Source organism: Lampetra fluviatilis, chromosome 38 (assembly GCF_964198595.1).
Source record: "Lampetra fluviatilis chromosome 38, kcLamFluv1.1, whole genome shotgun sequence".
NCBI lineage: Eukaryota > Metazoa > Chordata > Hyperoartia > Petromyzontiformes > Petromyzontidae > Lampetra > Lampetra fluviatilis.
The window spans coordinates 3030739-3047624 of NC_136312.1; the positions used below are offsets into that span (position 1 = coordinate 3030739).

A 16886-nucleotide genomic window follows, 5' to 3' on the forward strand; every position below is an offset into this window, starting at 1 on the left:
CAATTAATTTTCGTGAAAATTTTTTTCCAAAATTTTACACTTTTTAGGACAAAAATATTATATTTAATTACCAATTGCTTAATGGTGCAATGCAATCATCTGACCCATAGGTGGCAGCCATCTCAAGCCAGAGGACGAGAGGACTCTAGCCGCCACGCATATAAAGGATTTATAGTGAAAAACTTTGTTTTTACGGGTTATACTTATTATATACTTAGATTACTCGCAGAACAGGTTCCATAGATAGCACTTGCACAACCTCGCTATCCGTGCTCTGATTCGTGTGGCGTTGTCTTCGTGCTGTTCACCTTGTGGTGTTTCCTGGTCTGACGCTGGTTGTGAGACTAGGCCATAAAGAAGGCTGGCTGTCTGGTGTAGGCCAATAAAATTAAAAGGCAATGCAGATATTATAATATGTGCATATGATAATAGGTGCATTGATAATGATCATAGCATGTTTGCACGTGTTGCCACAAGTACGTGTGGTTAATCCAGACTTGATTCCTTGCAAAAATGTTTCTATTTGGTGTTTGAACATCTTAACACCATCTGTTTTATTGCCAGAAAGGGTAAAACCTATTCTCATTTTATTTTATATATCTAAATCTAAAAAATATTTTAAATAGAATGCCACGCACGGATGGGTTCTTCAGCCCGCGGCGACTTTATTCAAATCTCGAGCTCTCTTAAGCAGCAGTAGCAGCAGCAGGAGCTGCGACACCTCCACCTGTATCCCGACTCCGTAGCCCCAGGTGCAGGGTTGTCGCGTCCTGCGCGTGGGGTCAGGTCACGCGTGCGCCTGAAGCCAACAGGATTCCTTCACTGTTTGTGAACGCGTTTGGTGGTAAGGGAGGATAAGTCGAGGCTTGCCGCGTTTGCAGTGGTAAGTCTCGCACATCCACGAAGCTTCTGCGATGCCGGTACAGCCTCGATGGCTGGAAGTCCCCACGTCCCAACAAACTCGTTGTTTTACTTGCAGATTGTTTGCAGATAAGTAACATCATGCATCTCGGGCATTAAACTATTTCTCAGATAAAGAGGCCGTTCCAGGTGTCACACTTGAAGCAGAAGTCGACCGTTGCCCTGCGGAGTGGGAAGAAAAGGAACGACCCTGGATGAGATGGTGTCACTGCGGATATCATGAAAATAGCGGGACCAGTTGGTGGGACAATGAGAGCGCGCTTGTTACACGAGATGATTACATTTGACATTAAAATACCTCGATTGTGCAACGATGCATCCATCATTCTTCTGTTACAAAATGGAGATAATAGCGAGCTGAACTAAAGCCGAATTCTCCCTGCACGCGGACAAATCGAATTCACGAAGATTATTGGGAATGGATTCGCGGAGAATTCCAAGGCCACACGGCCACATGAGCGAGCTGGGTTTTATGAACCAGATTCTGGGAACAAAAAATCATGATGATAAAATACCGTGATGCCTGGCCCTTGGAGACGAGACGAGGTCTTCTCATCGGTGGAAATCGATGCAGTCATCCATGCTCTCGCAAACAAAGACCCAAGAAGCAGAATATTCAAACAAATTAAAAACTGGTCGTGCAGGGAGGCGGTTGTCCCCACAGCTCTTCTGTGGCACCACGCGGCTTTTATTCTGAACATCGATAGACAGAAACCAGACAGGCACCAAAGTTCTAAAATTAAGATCCAGACAGGCACCGATGCGTATGGGGCGAGCTTTTTGCACCGCGGATTAAACTCATCGACAAATCCGAATTGAAAGATCGCAGATTTTTCGTGGAATTTAGGAGTGGTGAATTTTAGTTTCACTCCACAAGTATAATGTTTGGAATAACCATCTCAGACATTCCGATGACATCGTCGATATAACCCCGAGTCTCTGGACGCTGTTTTCAGGAGGGTCCTGCCAATTTGTCGCGGTCGTTGGCGATGTTGCTGCTACTGCTGTTACTGTGTAATCCCAACTGGGTAATGTGTAGGGAATTTTCCAGCATTGCGATGTTTGGCCAATGCCACAGTTGCCTTGTATGTTTGTGTGTTTTTTTGTGTTAGCTTTGGGCAGGAAACCGGACACGGAGAATAAGTCTTTTGCGACCAATATCAGCCATACAAGAGGGGGGTGGGGTTGGGGGTGGTTAGATCGCGTAAATATAAATGTGTCGTTAAACCCACCCACCACCCGACACAGCTAATTAGTCGGGTTTCCACGCACAAAGACGCGCGAATCGGGAATCGAACGCAGAGGTCGTTTTGCTGAGAGGCTCGAATATTGTGACTGCACCGCCGGCCTTGGCTCCCAGGATGAAGACGTGGGGTAGAGAACAGAGACGCAGACAGCGACTTGTTGACTGTGAAGAACATAAAGAGGGTTTGGACAAAGACAAAGATCCCCCGTGTAGCTTGAACAGACTGTTGGGGCAAGTGCTGTTAGCGAGCACCTATGGAGGCCGACACGGCACACGAGGGGGTGGGTGGCCAGCACCGCGCCCGACCGCCTTTGCCACCCCCAGTGGCGATGTTTACACATCGCACCGGCCACACATTTAAGGCTGAGTCGACCTTGGGGAGGCCCAAGACCGTAGTGGCACCAGCGCGCTCACCACTCCCCCACCGCTCCCCGCTGGCACGCACTCGGCAGCGATCTGTGCGTGCGCAAGGTGCAATGCGTGACGCCGTCCACACGGCTCGGAGCAATGAGGTGGAGCTCTCCGCTCCCCCGCCCAGCCCCCCCCTCCCTCCCTCTGCTTCCTCGTCACCCTGTCCCGAGCGAGTGGAGGAAGAGGAGGCAGTAGCAGCAGCAGAGCAGCCGCAGCGGGCACGGCCATGGGCAACAGCAGCAGCAGCAGGAGCCCGCAGGCTGTGGGCGCTTAGAGCGAAGAGGGCTCCGTGTGGTGGTGCCAGCTCACGCCGCCTCCTCCTCCTTCTCTCCCGGCTGCGGGGCTCCCACTCGCACCCCTCCTCGCCGCTGCTACCGCAAGTCGCTCACTGGCACAGGTACTCGTACTGCTGCTGCTGCTGCTACTCCTGCTGCTGATTCTACTCAACCTTCTCCTACTGCTGCTGCTGATTCTACTCCTGCTGCTGATTCTACTCCTGCTGCTGATTCTACTCCTGCTGCTGATTCTACTCCTGCTGCTGCTCCTGCTGCTTCTACTCATACTCCTGCTGCTCCTTCACCTACTCCTGCTGCCGCTACTCCTCCTGCTGCTCCTACTTGTGGTGCCGGGTGGAGGAGACGTGGTGGCCTCGCCTGGGTCTCTAGCCAGTTGCTGCTGAGTTGGGGATCTCGTCCCTCTGCCTACCACGAGTGTTGAGCGAGTTGGGGATCTCGTCCCTCTGCCTACCACGAGTGTTGAGCGAGTTGGGGATCTCGTCCCTCTGCCTACCACGAGTGGCGAGCGAGTTGGGGATCTCGTTCGTCTGCCTACCACGAGTGGTGAGCGAGTTGGAGATCTCGTTCGTCTGCCTACCACGAGTGGCGAGCGAGTTGGGGATCTCGTTCGTCTGTCTACCACGAGTGTTGAGCGAGTTGGGGATCTCGTCCCTCTGCCTACCACGAGTGGCGAGCGAGTTGGGGATCTCGTTCGTCTGCCTACCACGAGTGGTGAGAGAGTTGGAGATCTCGTTCGTCTGCCTACCACGAGTGGCGAGCGAGTTGGGGATCTCGTTCGTCTGTCTACCACGAGTGGTGAGCGAGTTGGGGATCTCGTTCCTCTGTCTACCACGAGTGGTGAGCGAGTTGGAGATCTCGTTCGTCTGTCTACCACGAGTGGTGAGCGAGTTGGGGATCTCGTCCCTCTGCCTACCACGAGTGGTGAGCGAGTTGGAGATCTCGTTCGTCTGCCTACCACGAGTGGCGAGCGAGTTGGGGATCTCGTTCGTCTGTCTACCACGAGTGGTGAGCGAGTTGGGGATCTCGTTCGTCTGCCTACCACGAGTGGCGAGCGAGTTGGGGATCTCGTTCGTCTGTCTACCACGAGTGGCGAGAGAGTTGGGGATCTCGTTCGTCTGCCTACCACGAGTGGCGAGCGAGTTGGGGATCTCGTTCCTCTGTCTACCACGAGTGGCGAGAGAGTTGGGGATCTCGTTCGTCTGCCTACCACGAGTGGCGAGCGAGTTGGGGATCTCGTTCCTCTGTCTACCACGAGTGGTGAGCGAGTTGGGGATCTCGTTCGTCTGCCTACCACGAGTGGCGAGAGAGTTGGGGATCTCGTTCCTCTGTCTACCACGAGTGGTGAGCGAGTTGGAGATCTCGTTCCTCTGCCTACCACGAGTGGCGAGAGAGTTGGGGATCTCGTTCGTCTGCCTACCACGAGTGGTGAGCGAGTTGGGGATCTCGTTCGTCTGCCTATCACGAGTGGTGAGCGAGTTGGGGATCTCGTTCGTCTGCCTACCACGAGTGTTGAGCGAGTTGGAGATCTCGTCCCTCTGCCTACCACGAGTGGCGAGCGAGTTGGAGATCTCGTCCCTCTGCCTACCACGAGTGGTGAGCGAGTTGGAGATCTCGTCCCTCTGCCTACCACGAGTGGTGAGCGAGTTGGGGATCTCGTTCGTCTGCCTACCACGAGTGGTGAGCGAGTTGGAGATCTCGTTCCTCTGCCTACCACGAGTGGTGAGCGAGTTGGAGATCTCGTTCCTCTGCCTACCACGAGTGGTGAGCGAGTTGGAGATCTCGTCCCTCTGCCTACCACGAGTGGTGAGCGAGTTGGAGATCTCGTTCCTCTGCCTACCACGAGTGGTGAGCGAGTTGGAGATCTCGTCCCTCTGCCTACCACGAGTGGCGAGCGAGTTGGGGATCTCGTTCTTCTGCCTACCACGAGTGGTGAGCGAGTTGGAGATCTCGTTCCTCTGCCTACCACGAGTGGTGAGCGAGTTGGAGATCTCGTTCCTCTGCCTACCACGAGTGGTGAGCGAGTTGGGGATCTCGTCCCTCTGCCTACCACGAGTGGTGAGCGAGTTGGGGATCTCATTCCTCTGCCTACCACGAGTGGTGAGCGAGTTGGGGATCTCATTCCTCTGCCTACCACGAGTGGCGAGCGAGTTGGGGATCTCGTCCCTCTGCCTACCACGAGTGGTGAGCGAGTTGGAGATCTCGTTCGTCTGTCTACCACGAGTTGCTGCTTTCAGTCCCAATGGTGCTGGTCCCAGCCACTTGATCGCTAGTTTATGCTGCAGTACTCTATATGTAGTAGTATTCCTCCTGCAATTGATGTTAGTCCTCTAGCTGGTGTAGTTTGGTGGCCTATGAAGCACTGTGTGTTGATGCAGTCGTGTACGCATTGAACATGTGCTGGGCTGTATAGACCTTGGGTGATGCTGATGGTCTATGCAGTTCTGCGGTGGTACTGTCTGTTAGTACTGCGGTAGTACTCGTGGTTGTTTCGTGGTTATGGTTGTACTTTATTAATCCATAATCTCTGCCATTACATACAATGAAACAAGAAAAGGTAAAAAAGAAAAAACAGAGCAATGTAATACAACACACTATTAGACATTATTGTAAAAATAAATAAAAAGTCCATCTTATGTGTTAGTGAATGTTTTTATATTTCATGCAGGAAATGGCAGGAAATTCGTTTTCAAATTTAGATTTTTTTCGGGGGTGGGGCGACCCCAGACCCCCTGGAAGATTTGCTCCCCCCCCCCCCCCCCAATGTTGACTCCACGGCTACGGCCTTTGGTGTACTGCGGTCACACGGAGCCGCGCTCCACGTGGGTCTAAGAACTCCGCTGGCCCACGACTCTCATTGGCAGCTGCAGGCTCCCTGGACTCTCCCTCTAATCCGTGATGTTCACCCCACTAAGAAGGATCGCGAACCACCCCGCGGTAACTCTACACGTGTACCGGCTCATAGGGCAGCAGCAGCAGGATCTCGCTTTTAATATCGCAGCTGTTCTCGCCCATCATCGGGCATCGGCGTCGTCATTTCCACCTCGTGTTACTCCTCTTCCTACATTTCTGCTACGTTCGTGAGATGTTGAGTTTTGAAATGTTTTGTCGTTTGAATAATTTGCGACGCTACACAGCGCGTTGTTTGCCTCTTAAGTGTGACTCTTAAATACGCGATTGTTGTGAAGGTGAGGTTAGTGTCCGAGTCTGTATTTATCCTGGAGAAATCCGTAGAGCTATAAAGCTCTTATATTTTCACAGGCGTCGAGGCGGGTAACACTCCGTCTGTGCTACTCTCCCGTTTCCTGGGCGAAACGTGGGCGAGGGTTTTGCCCAATCCTGGCCACTGAATACATGAAGTCTGATCGCCCTCCAGACTAACTCCCCAGTGTCTCCACCTCCTCCTTCCTCCTCCCCCGGTGCCCCAGAGGCTCCGTTACCACCCAGCAGACATGGCCAGAGATCCCGAGCCATGGGTGCTCTTCAAGAGGAACCTGCAGGCCACGCTCACCTACTGCAGCGTCTTCTTCACCTTCGGCCTGTGCGCCTCCTTCCTGGGGCCCACGCTGCTGGATCTGCGATGCCAGACCCACAGCTCCCTGGAGGCCATGACCTGGGTGTTCTTCTCGCAGGCCCTGTGCACGCTGCTGGGCAGCGTTCTGGCCGGAATGCTGCTCAAACGGTACGTTGCGTGTCTCGCTCTCTCTCTCGCTTGCTCTCTTTTTTTTACGATCAGTGGAAACAAGAAGATGCTCGGTGTAGTCGGCACTTTGCTTCGTTCATCATTTCGTTTTTTTTTCAAAGCTTTGCTTTATGTGCCCCCCACCCCACCCATTTTAAATGAAATATTTCACTAAAGAGTAAACGCTCTGCTCTCCCTTATCCCTTTCCTCTTTCTACCCCCCCCCCCCCTCTCTAGCCCCTCTCTCTTACGATCAGAGGAAACAATAAGATGCTCGGTGTAGTCGGCACTTTGCTTCGTTCATCATTTAGTTTTTTTTTTTATAACTTTGCTTTATGTAAACCCCCACCTCTCGCTCACTCTCTCGCTCTCTCTTTTTTTTACGTTCAGTGGAAACAAGAAGATGCTCGGTGTAGTCGGCACTTTGCTTCGTTCATCATTTCGTAATTTTTTTTTTACTTTGCTTTATGTAAACCCCTACCTCTTGCTCTCTCGCTCACTCATTCTCTCGCTCTCTCGCTCGCTCATTCTCTCGCTCTCTCGCTCGCTCATTCTCTCGCTCTCTCGCTCGCTCATTCTCTCTCTCGCTCGCTCATTCTCTCTCTCGCTCGCTCATTCTCTCTCTCTCTCGCTCATTCTCTCTCTCTCTCTCGCTCATTCTCTCTCTCGCTCTCCAGCAGTGTATCTGTCGGGCAGTCGGCCGTGGTGATGGGATACGCGCGTGTCGCTGGGCGATTCCCAGCCGTGTGAGTTGGGTTCAGTTCGAGTCGGCGAGTTTATCTGTTGCTGGGTGCGTCTCGGCGATTTTATTTCGTATCCTGACCGAGTAACCCTGGGCTGGCCGGAGGGAGTGAATCAGGCGGCAAGCTCGGGTCCCGTCGCGTCGTGCGCTGGACCGCTGCCGTGAGCGGACAGATCGACTCGCCGTTTGACCGCTGTAGTTTAAATGCCGGTCACAGATCCACTCGGACCCTTCGCTCCTCCAGAGTCGGCGCGAATTCGCAGCGCTCTGTGCAGAGTGAACGTTGGTCGTCCTACGGAGAGACCAGCCCCCGCCGTGTAATGTGGAATTTCCACTGGCGGCTCGGGGCCCGCAGTGGAGCAAGCGCTTGAGTCGTTGCTCGGGAGGCCGTTGATCGATGTCCGGTCGCCGGGTTGGCGGCGGCGTTGGTCGCGATTCCTCACCGAGGCAGAGTGAGCAACGTGCAGGCCGCCACCACCATCCACTCGAGCGAGCGCTGCCTCGGCGCTAGAGCCGCAATTATTTACGGGGCAGAAAGACCTCGTGCGATGAGTCATAATGAGGTCTAAACCGGTCTACAATTCTCTACTTGTTTATGCAAATGTTTATCGTAGATGTATAGGTGACGTGTGCATTGTGAAATGCGCGGCTTTGTTGGTAAGCGAACTTGATTATCACGAAGGTGGCCAACGACCTGGGCATTCATTTGCGCTCCGAGTTTCGAATGTAGTAATCCTTGTTCCCGCGCCCTACAAACAAACGGCGCTCTTGACGTTCGCAGGGAAAATAATTTCTATTATGTTTTATTTTTATTATTTTATTACTTCCCTTCTACGTGACTTTACCGAAAGAACCAAGAAGAAAAATAATTTCTCTGCGTTTAGTAGCAGGGGCCGTGGAGCGGGAGGGAAGGGAGGAGGGGGAAGAACAGGGGGTGGGAAGGGAGGAGGGGGAGGGAGGAGTGGGAGGGGGAGGGAGGGGGAGGGAGGGGGGGAGGGAGGGAGGGGGGAGGGGGAGGGAGGGGGGGAGGGAGGGAGGGAGGGGGGAGGGGGAGGGAGGGAGGGGGGGAGGGGGAGGGAGGGAAGGAGAGGAGCAGGGGGAGGGAGGGAAGGAGAGGAGCAGGGGGAGGGAGGGAAGGAGAGGAGCAGGGGGAGGGAGGGGGGGAAGGGTGTCAGGGTGAGAATGTAGCCGTACCGGGGTCGGTGTTGGAGCAGTGTCGACTCGGCTCGGCTCCCATGTGATGATCGTTGCGAAAACATCGCGAGAGGCGACTCGGAGCCGTCACGCCTGAGGTCCCTGGGCCCCGGCCCTCGGTTCGGTGCCTTTCCGAAGGGGGTTACGATTTACGAAGAGCAGCGGTGACAACAAACCGCAATAAACAACTGCGGCAGTCGGTATTGGCGCGTGAAGTCCGCCCGCTAAGTGTGCTCCCAGATTGATGTTTCGGCAAACGCGACCGCTGAGACTGACAAGAGCAGTGATGGTGATAATGACCACGTGGGGGGGGGCGGTAAGGAGAGGGCGGTCGCAGCGACACCCGTCCAGACTCGCCGCAGAGACTCCCAGAAACCCATTTTGGGTGTCTCTGGGAGACTCTGGCTCCCCTGGCCCTGCACGGAGAGTGTGGGGAGCGCCACTGCCCCCCCGACTTCTTCTTCGCACGACCCCGTCGATCGCGCTCTTCGTGTCCGGGGGCACGGAGCCTCCTCGCCGGCGGAACTTCGGAGGAGCCTAAAATATCTCGGCGTTAATTGCCGCGCGGCGGTTAACATCGTCGTGACGGTTTGGCGGCAATTTTCGGCGGACGAGAAGCAACTGCGCTTCGCCGTGCCGGGCCTGCCGCGGGTATTTCGCGTTTGCATCATAATTGCAGCCGTGTCGGGGGGGGGGGGGCGGCGAAGAAACGCCACCCTCCTCCTGGGATGCCCCTCGGCGAGCGGCGCGTCCAGTCCTTTCGGGGAACAGCCTCGGAAGATTGAACCCCCCCCCCCCCGCGCTTCTGGAGTGAAGTTGGCTGCGTGGGTCCATGGACGAACAGCTTTTGTGAGTCCATGGGCCCAAGCAGAGCGCGGTGACCACCTGCGGTAGCAAAGCTCTCGGTGCGCCGACGCGTTTGTGCGACCAATGAGAGTGGAGCGTTTGATAACTCGCTCGTCTCCGGCTGTCGTTGCATGATTCTGTGTTTTTGGCCACACAGACGGATTGGAAGCGGTAACGTTGTGCCACCTCTGGTGGTGGTCCCGGTGAGTGAACCACCGCGGCTCAGAGACGACAGATTGGCGCTTCACCATTTGTCAGTCGCACGATTTTTTGTTGAGTTTCAAGATTCCGCCCGTCTACCCAGGAAAGGCCTCGCTGAGTCTCAAGGCTCATTTTCTGGAGGGTCCTGCCAAGTTTGTCGCAGTAAGGGGTCCATGCAGCTGCTACTGCTGCTGCTGTGTATATCCCAATATGAGTAATTTCCAGGCATTGTTATGTTACGGCCAGCACTAATGACATTGTGTGGCTTTAGTTGAGCTATGGGAGGAGAACACTGGAGCACCTAGAGGAGTTGAGCTATGGGAGGAGAACACTGGAGCACCTAGAGGAGTTGAGCTATGGGAGGAGGACACTGGAGCACCTAGAGGAGTTGAGCTATGGGAGGAGAACACTGGAGCGTCTAGAGGAGTTGAGCTATGGGAGGAGGACACTGGAGCGTCTAGAGGAGTTGAGCTAAGGGAGGAGAACACTGGAGCGTCTAGAGGAGTTGAGCTATGGGAGGAGGACACTGGAGCGCCTAGAGGAGTTGAGCTATGGGAGGAGGACACTGGAGCGTCTAGAGGAGTTGAGCTAAGGGAGGAGAACACTGGAGCACCTAGAGGAGTTGAGCTATGGGAGGAGGACACTGGAGCGTCTAGAGGAGTTGAGCTAAGGGAGGAGAACACTGGAGCGTCTAGAGGAGTTGAGCTATGGGAGGAGGACACTGGAGCGCCTAGAGGAGTTGAGCTATGGGAGGAGGACACTGGAGCGTCTAGAGGAGTTGAGCTAAGGGAGGAGAACACTGGAGCACCTAGAGGAGTTGAGCTATGGGAGGAGGACACTGGAGCACCTAGAGGAGTTGAGCTAAGGGAGGAGAACACTGGAGCGCCTAGAGGAGAGACACACACAGACCAGGGGTAGAGAGAACGTGCAACCTCCACACAGACAGCCGCCACAGTCAGGAATTGAACCCAGGCTCTTCTTGCTGTGAAGTAGGAGCGTTATCACGGCCGCCACCAACACCATCCTACGGCCCAGCGAGTGTCTGCATTCTATGCCTTTTAGATTGCACAATCGATGGACGGACTGTCTGTTGCCAGGCGGAGAACTCCTCACGGAGGGGGACTTGGGTAGACCGATGACAGCCGACGGAATGAAACAAAATAGCAGATGGAAAAGTCGCTCGCGCAGCAGAATTCGAACGTTACTGCCGACGCCTTTATTAAAATAACTGCCGTGATTGCAAAATGCTGCCATCGTACCGCAGGCTACAAAGTGACAAGCAAATGAGGCGGAAATGGCCGCACTCGGAGAACTTTCCAAACGGCGTCCGGGTTCTCGTAGGATACGGCTCGGCTGCGGTCAAATCAGGTGGAGGGGTTGTGAAATGGAACCCGGCCTTCGCCGATTTTATTTGGTTCGATCACCGGTGACCACTGCAAACCGAGCACCGTTTCATCTCCATTGGCGCCTGGAACCAAAACGGTGAACCGCGGTTCTCAGCAGTTCGTTCGAACCCCCCCCCCCCCAGGCACGCGGGGGGACCGTTACTGCTCAAACAGCCGCGTAGACAATTCGGCAACCCACTTTCTGTGTTGCCACAACCTGGCTGCCTCGCAGCCACGACCAGTTGGGAGTTCTAAAGACCCAGTCTCCAAAGCGCCGGGTTACGGATGTGTTCCAAAAAAAGGGGGAAACCCCTATTATTATATTTTGGTACTGGCAAATGAGGTCTAATGGTGAGGATGGATGTGTTCCACTTTATGAGCCACACACTGGAGTCGATCACTCGCTCAAGAAAAGTAAACCACGCTTTCTAAAATCATCGATCGACCTCGCCAACGTTCCCAGTGTCAATGAACGCAACATTCCAGGCCAAGCGCCTGTTGACCGTTGCCAACCCATCGAACAGCAGTGAGGCCGACGCAGCCGGAGGCTGGTTTCATCCTCATAGGGACTCATCAGTGCGGTACAGTCATCATTGTTCACTGCTGCCATGTGGCTCTGAGAGCCCCATAAACGGAGAAGCCTCACAACTGTACGTTGTAGGGACGCCCTTAGCACACGCCGAACGAAAATAAATAATTCAAATCTGTAAATGACGAGAAAACCGACCGTTTTCTCCGCTCTCTGAGCTGGTGGTCTCTGATAAAATGGCCTCGCATTCAGTTCTCTTGAGTTGGTGGTCTCGACAAGGCTGAGCGCTTTTGTACGTGCAATGCTACACACCTGCGTGTGCGTGTGTGTGTTGGTAAACCTACGCAAGGCTGTTGAGAGAAGAGTATGTGTGTGTTAAGCGCTTTGTGGAGTTTCTGTGCCGCATTGCCCGACAGCAGCTGTCGAATGGACTCCCGCTTAATTAATTTTAATCGAGTGTCCTTCAGGCAAAACTGCATCTCGCACTGCTGTACAAGACGACAGCAAGACCATACAAAGGAAAACAAATATATATTTTGCCCCTCGCAAGACAAAGAGCGCACCCAGACCCAAGGTCAAGTCAATTAAAGGCCAAAGTAAACAAAACTGTTTCTAGATGGGACTGAATAGCGGCAGGGGAACGTGCCGCTTATGACCTTACCGCACCCCACACCGCGTTCCGTGTTCTCCACCAGCAGCTTGGTCCCCCCCCCCCTCCTTTTCAAGAGCGCTTTCATTCCGAACTATTTTAAGTGTTGCTGGTGATTATTTGTTTCCCGGTAGGCCGGACGAGACACGGTGAACTTCCGTTTGGCGTCGCCCGCACCGAGATCGGTGACGGATCGCTCACCCCGCGGTTGCCCTGCCGTACCAAGAGGCTGGCCCCTGCCGTAGAAATGTCTCTGCAGCCAGTGGTTGAAATTCCACGTTCTCATGGCCGAGGCCAGCTGCTCCAGACTTCCCACAGAGCAGTACTCATCTAATGACTCCTATAGAGATAATGGCGCGAGGTGACCCCTTGGCTGGGATTTGAACCCAGGACCGCGGGTCACGAGTTCTGACCGTGGTGCCGCGCTGGCTGGACTTGAGAGAGAGAGAAGGAGGGAGACAGATGGATGGTGCGTGGTGCGTGTGCCCCAATGGCGGTCGCGTCTCCCAGCGAGAGTTTCTAAATTGCTCGCGCATCCGCTCGCCGTCACCGGCGCTCGTGCGTGTCCGTGTCCGTGTGCGTGTCTGTGTGCGTGTCTGTGTGCGTGTCTGTGTGCGTGTCCGTGTGCGTGTCTGTGTGCGTGTCTGTGTGCGTGTCTGTGTGCGTGTCTGTGTGCGTGTCTGTGTGCGTGTCTGTGTGCGTGTCTGTGTGCGTGTCTGTGTGCGTGTCCGTGTCCGTGTGCGTCGTCTCCCCGCACCTGCTGCTCGTGAAAGGCGGACGGCGCGCCCGCACACAAAGCTGTTTGCGCGCGTGCGGCTGCACGGATCGCTGAGCGAGCGAGCGGAGTGTGCACAGCGTGGCTTTCATTTCCTCGCCTCCGCCACCGCCGCCGGGGCTTTCACTGCGAGCGCACGGCTCTGTTGGCACATCCTGGCTTTTGTTGAGCGTGCGGGCGTCGATCGTGGGGCGAACGCTCGCCGCCGCCAGTGACTTTCCGCGCTCGTGCCTTGAACGCACGCCGCGTCCGAGGCTGCATTGGGTACCGCAAAGTTCTCGGAGGGGGTTTTAAAGTCAATCTTATTTGCGGTGGGTGTTCCTCTCCGCATGATCACCTTCGAATAATAATATTAATATACGTTGGCTTGTTTATTGTGTGCAGTAGGTCGCACGCTGACGATTGCCGGCGATGCGGCGTCTGTCTCCAAGCGTCTGCGCCAAGCGCCGTACTTTCGTAAGCGTACGAGAGTACGACGCTACAGGTTCTGCCGGTGACTTCCCCACGATTCCAAAACTTGAGGGAAACGAACCAAACGCCCCAGTGCAGTGGTCGTCTGGTCTTCTCTCTTTAGACTTGCTGAGCCTTTCGTGGGTAAACAATTGGCAGTAGCATGATTATTATTATTTTGGCTGCTACCGATTGAAGTAAAACGTCCAAGCAGCTTCCTGTGTGCGCCGGCCGGCGTGACCTCCCCCACCGCGGCCCCGCGCACCGCCTGGGGCCACGCGGCCCCCAAACCTTCACGACCCCTGGGGGGGGGGGGGGGGGGGGGCCTCAGACGACCACGGGGCCCAGTTCAGGCTCTCTCGGGCCTCGCACGCGAAGGGCCGGGCGCGGTGCTCTGCATCGTGAATCCGGCGACCCGAATTGTGTTCTCGGCCACAGGTCGACGTGAGTGGCGAGCGACAGCTGACCCAGTCGTGGGGCTCCCCCACCCTTCGCTGAGCCGCACTGACCGGCGTGGTGAAGTATGGTCAGAAACAATCCCCACGACTGACGCGGCGTGGGAAGGATTTCCCGCAGCAGCGGATTGAAAAAGGACCGTAAGTTACAATTTTTGGTTCTTTCGGTAAAGTCACGTAGAAGGGAAATAATAAAATAATAAAAATATAAACCAATAAAAAATCCTCACGACGTGATTGCTTGTGTTGCAGTCGAAACGTCGTGAGAATTTTTTTATATTTATATTATTTTATTATTTCCCTTTTACGTGACTTTACCGAAAGAACCAAGAATATGAATCACTGCAGTCACGAAAGCTTTAAATCAAGACTGTAAGTTATGTTTACGATTCAAGAAAACGTTTCAGAGTTTCCGTGCTTTCAGCAGCGCCTTGCTGCGCGAGGCAGCAGACCCCGGACTCTGACCCGCATTGTTTCTGGCTGTCACAATTCGCACCTGGCCCTGCCCCCCACCCACCGCCACGCCAAGAATCTTCGTCTTGCACGTGTGGTGCGGGTTCGCGTTGCCTGCGTCGACGTGGCTGTATTTGTTTTTTTAATTAAGCCGCTCCTAGCCGCGGCTCTGATTTCAGTTCCCTGCCAATGTACACATGAACGCTTTAAGCAGCAGATATGATAATTTGATAATAATTCAGATCAATCCGAATTCGCTCGGAGCCTTAGCACCATTGCATTAGTTCGGATCATCATAGTTTCAGGGCAAATTTGTATTACTTAGGGGGGGGGTTGTGGATTTTTGGGTTATTTCACCCCATGTCATGTGACATCACTCTTGTTGAGAAAAGCGTGGAAGTGACATTGACCACGTTGCTCCTACGTCACCGCATTAATTCGCAACGGCGTCAAAATTGAGATCGGACTAAATTTCCGCGAGTGGACCGGATTTTGGGATTTTTCGTATTTGCACAAATAGCGTTCGCTCGTGTACGTGTGCCGTGTCATCTTAACGGGCGCTCGCTAACGTGTACGCTTGCCGTGTCATCTTCACGGGCGCTCGCTGACGTGTACGCTTGCCGTGTCATCTTAACGGGCGCTCGCTAACGTGTACGCTTGCCGTGTCATCTTCACGGGCGCTCGCTGACGTGTACGTGTGCCGTGTCATCTTAACGGGCGCTCGTTAACGTGTACGCTTGCCGTGTCATCTTCACGGGCGCTCGCTGACGTGTACGCTTGCCGTGTCATCTTAACGGGCGCTCGTTAACGTGTACGCTTGCCGTGTCATCTTCACGGGCGCTCGCTGACGTGTACGCTTGCCGTGTCATCTTAACGGGCGCTCGCTAACGTGTACGCTTGCCGTGTCATCTTAACGGGCGCTCACTAACGTGTACGCTTGCCGTGTCATCTTCACGGGCGCTCACTAACGTGTACGCTTGCCGTGTCATCTTAACGGGCGCTCACTAACGTGTACGCTTGCCGTGTCATCTTCACGGGCGCTCGCTGACGTGTACGCGTGCCGTGTCATCTTAACGGGCGCTCGCTAACGGCGCCCTCCCCTGCGGAGAGCCGTGGAGCTTCCGCACCGCAGATAGCTGCTGCCCGCTGGGTTGGCGCTCCGCTGGATGTCTTGCAGAGTCGTTGGCGCCGCGACGTCGATGCCGTTTGTTCCATCGTGAAGCTGCTCCTGTGTCAGCGATGGACGGCGTGTGCGCTGTGAGCGTCAAGGAATGCGAGGCTGCGAAGGCTCGCGGCAGGCCCGTCCGTGATGAGCTGCAGTTTATGAGAGTGACCTAAGACGAGAGGATCGCAATGCAGTTGTTCAGGAACCGCTGATGGTTGTTGATGAATGCGCAGAAGCCGCGTGCGTTTTGCACGTCCCTCCGTTGCTGCTGTGGACTTTCCGATGATCGGTACCAGCGGTGTCAAGATCGGCCTCTGTAGAGGAGGCTCGTGAAGGACGCTGCTACTGGGCAGTTGGAGGCAGTCGCCCTCCAACAACATCGGAGGGCGGAGGAGCGACGCTCACAACGACGAGCGGAGCGCCGGGTGGCTAAAGCACAGCAAGTTGGCACAGTAGGGGGCACAGGTGGTGCATCGGCCAGTCATCTCAGTCATCTCAGTCAGTCGACCCGTAGCACCTCGGTCTGCCCCTTGACCTCCTGCCAGCGGACGTTCGACACTTCACGTGACCTCAAAGTGCACATGGCCTGGCACAAGCGTCGTGGTGACGTCACCGCCACTTAGTGGCGAATGGCGGTTGTTGTTGTTGTTGTTGCTGTTTGACGCTTGGGGCCTGCGCGTTTCTCGTCGTGTGGCAGATTTGAGTGAACTCCAATCGAAGAAGAACTTTTCAGCAAATGTTCATTCACCCTCGGCAGGACAGCAGAGCACCAACACACGACGTCACAGATGTGAAATACAGCGACAAACACACAACGTTACAGATGTGAAATACAGCGACAAGAAAAGAGGAGGGTATCGTCACCGTGCGACCCTCTCCCCGCGGCGGCATTCTGCCGCGGGCAGCCTCGGCGCAGTGAGCAACTCAATAAAGAAAGGGGCGGACGAGCCACCGCTTTGACTCCTCGTGGAGGAGGGGAGGGGGAGACCCACCCACCCCACGCTGCGCTGACGCTCCGTATCGCTGGGCTCCGTATCGCTTGGCTACGTTTGCACTTTGCCTGTTGCAGCGCAGCCCCTGGAACCGCCGCCCCACAACGCACTGTTAACGCGTCGAGGTTTACATTCCACAGTCATTTCCTGTTCGCGCTCCGATCGCAATGGGGCTTTGCTCATCGCCGTGGGCAAGCCCCGAGCCGGCGGTGCCAGTTCCATGTTGCTCTGGCCGGAGTCTGTCTCTCCACAGGAATCGTTGTTGACTCTATGGAGCCCAGCCCATGGTCGATTCTTGCTGTCTCGATGGGTTCATCTCAACTCGCGGTTACGTGACGCGTACAGCAACGAACAGCATCTTCTCCAAAGACGCTGCTACTTGATAATTGTTTTTTTACCCTTTTATTTGGCAACAAAACTGACACCTTTTTTACGAGGAGTCATGTTTGCATAGACCACAATACCTGCAGTCATAATGCAAACAAAAAACATAACTC

General features: G+C 54.7%; 1 protein-coding gene across 2 annotated transcripts in view; it reads left to right on the forward strand.

Moving 5' to 3' along the window:
- Nucleotides 1-2755: 2755 nt before the first annotated feature.
- Nucleotides 2756-16886, forward strand: part of SLC60A1 (solute carrier family 60 member 1) — a 36804-nt gene continuing 22673 nt past the window's right edge. For both annotated transcript variants that reach the window (XM_078874275.1, XM_078874276.1), the window contains exons 1-2: nt 2756-2975; nt 6300-6553. In XM_078874275.1, coding sequence (XP_078730401.1) covers nt 6324-6553 — 230 coding nt within the window. In that variant the 5' untranslated portion in view covers nt 2756-2975; nt 6300-6323. The remainder of the gene's footprint in view (nt 2976-6299; nt 6554-16886) is intronic.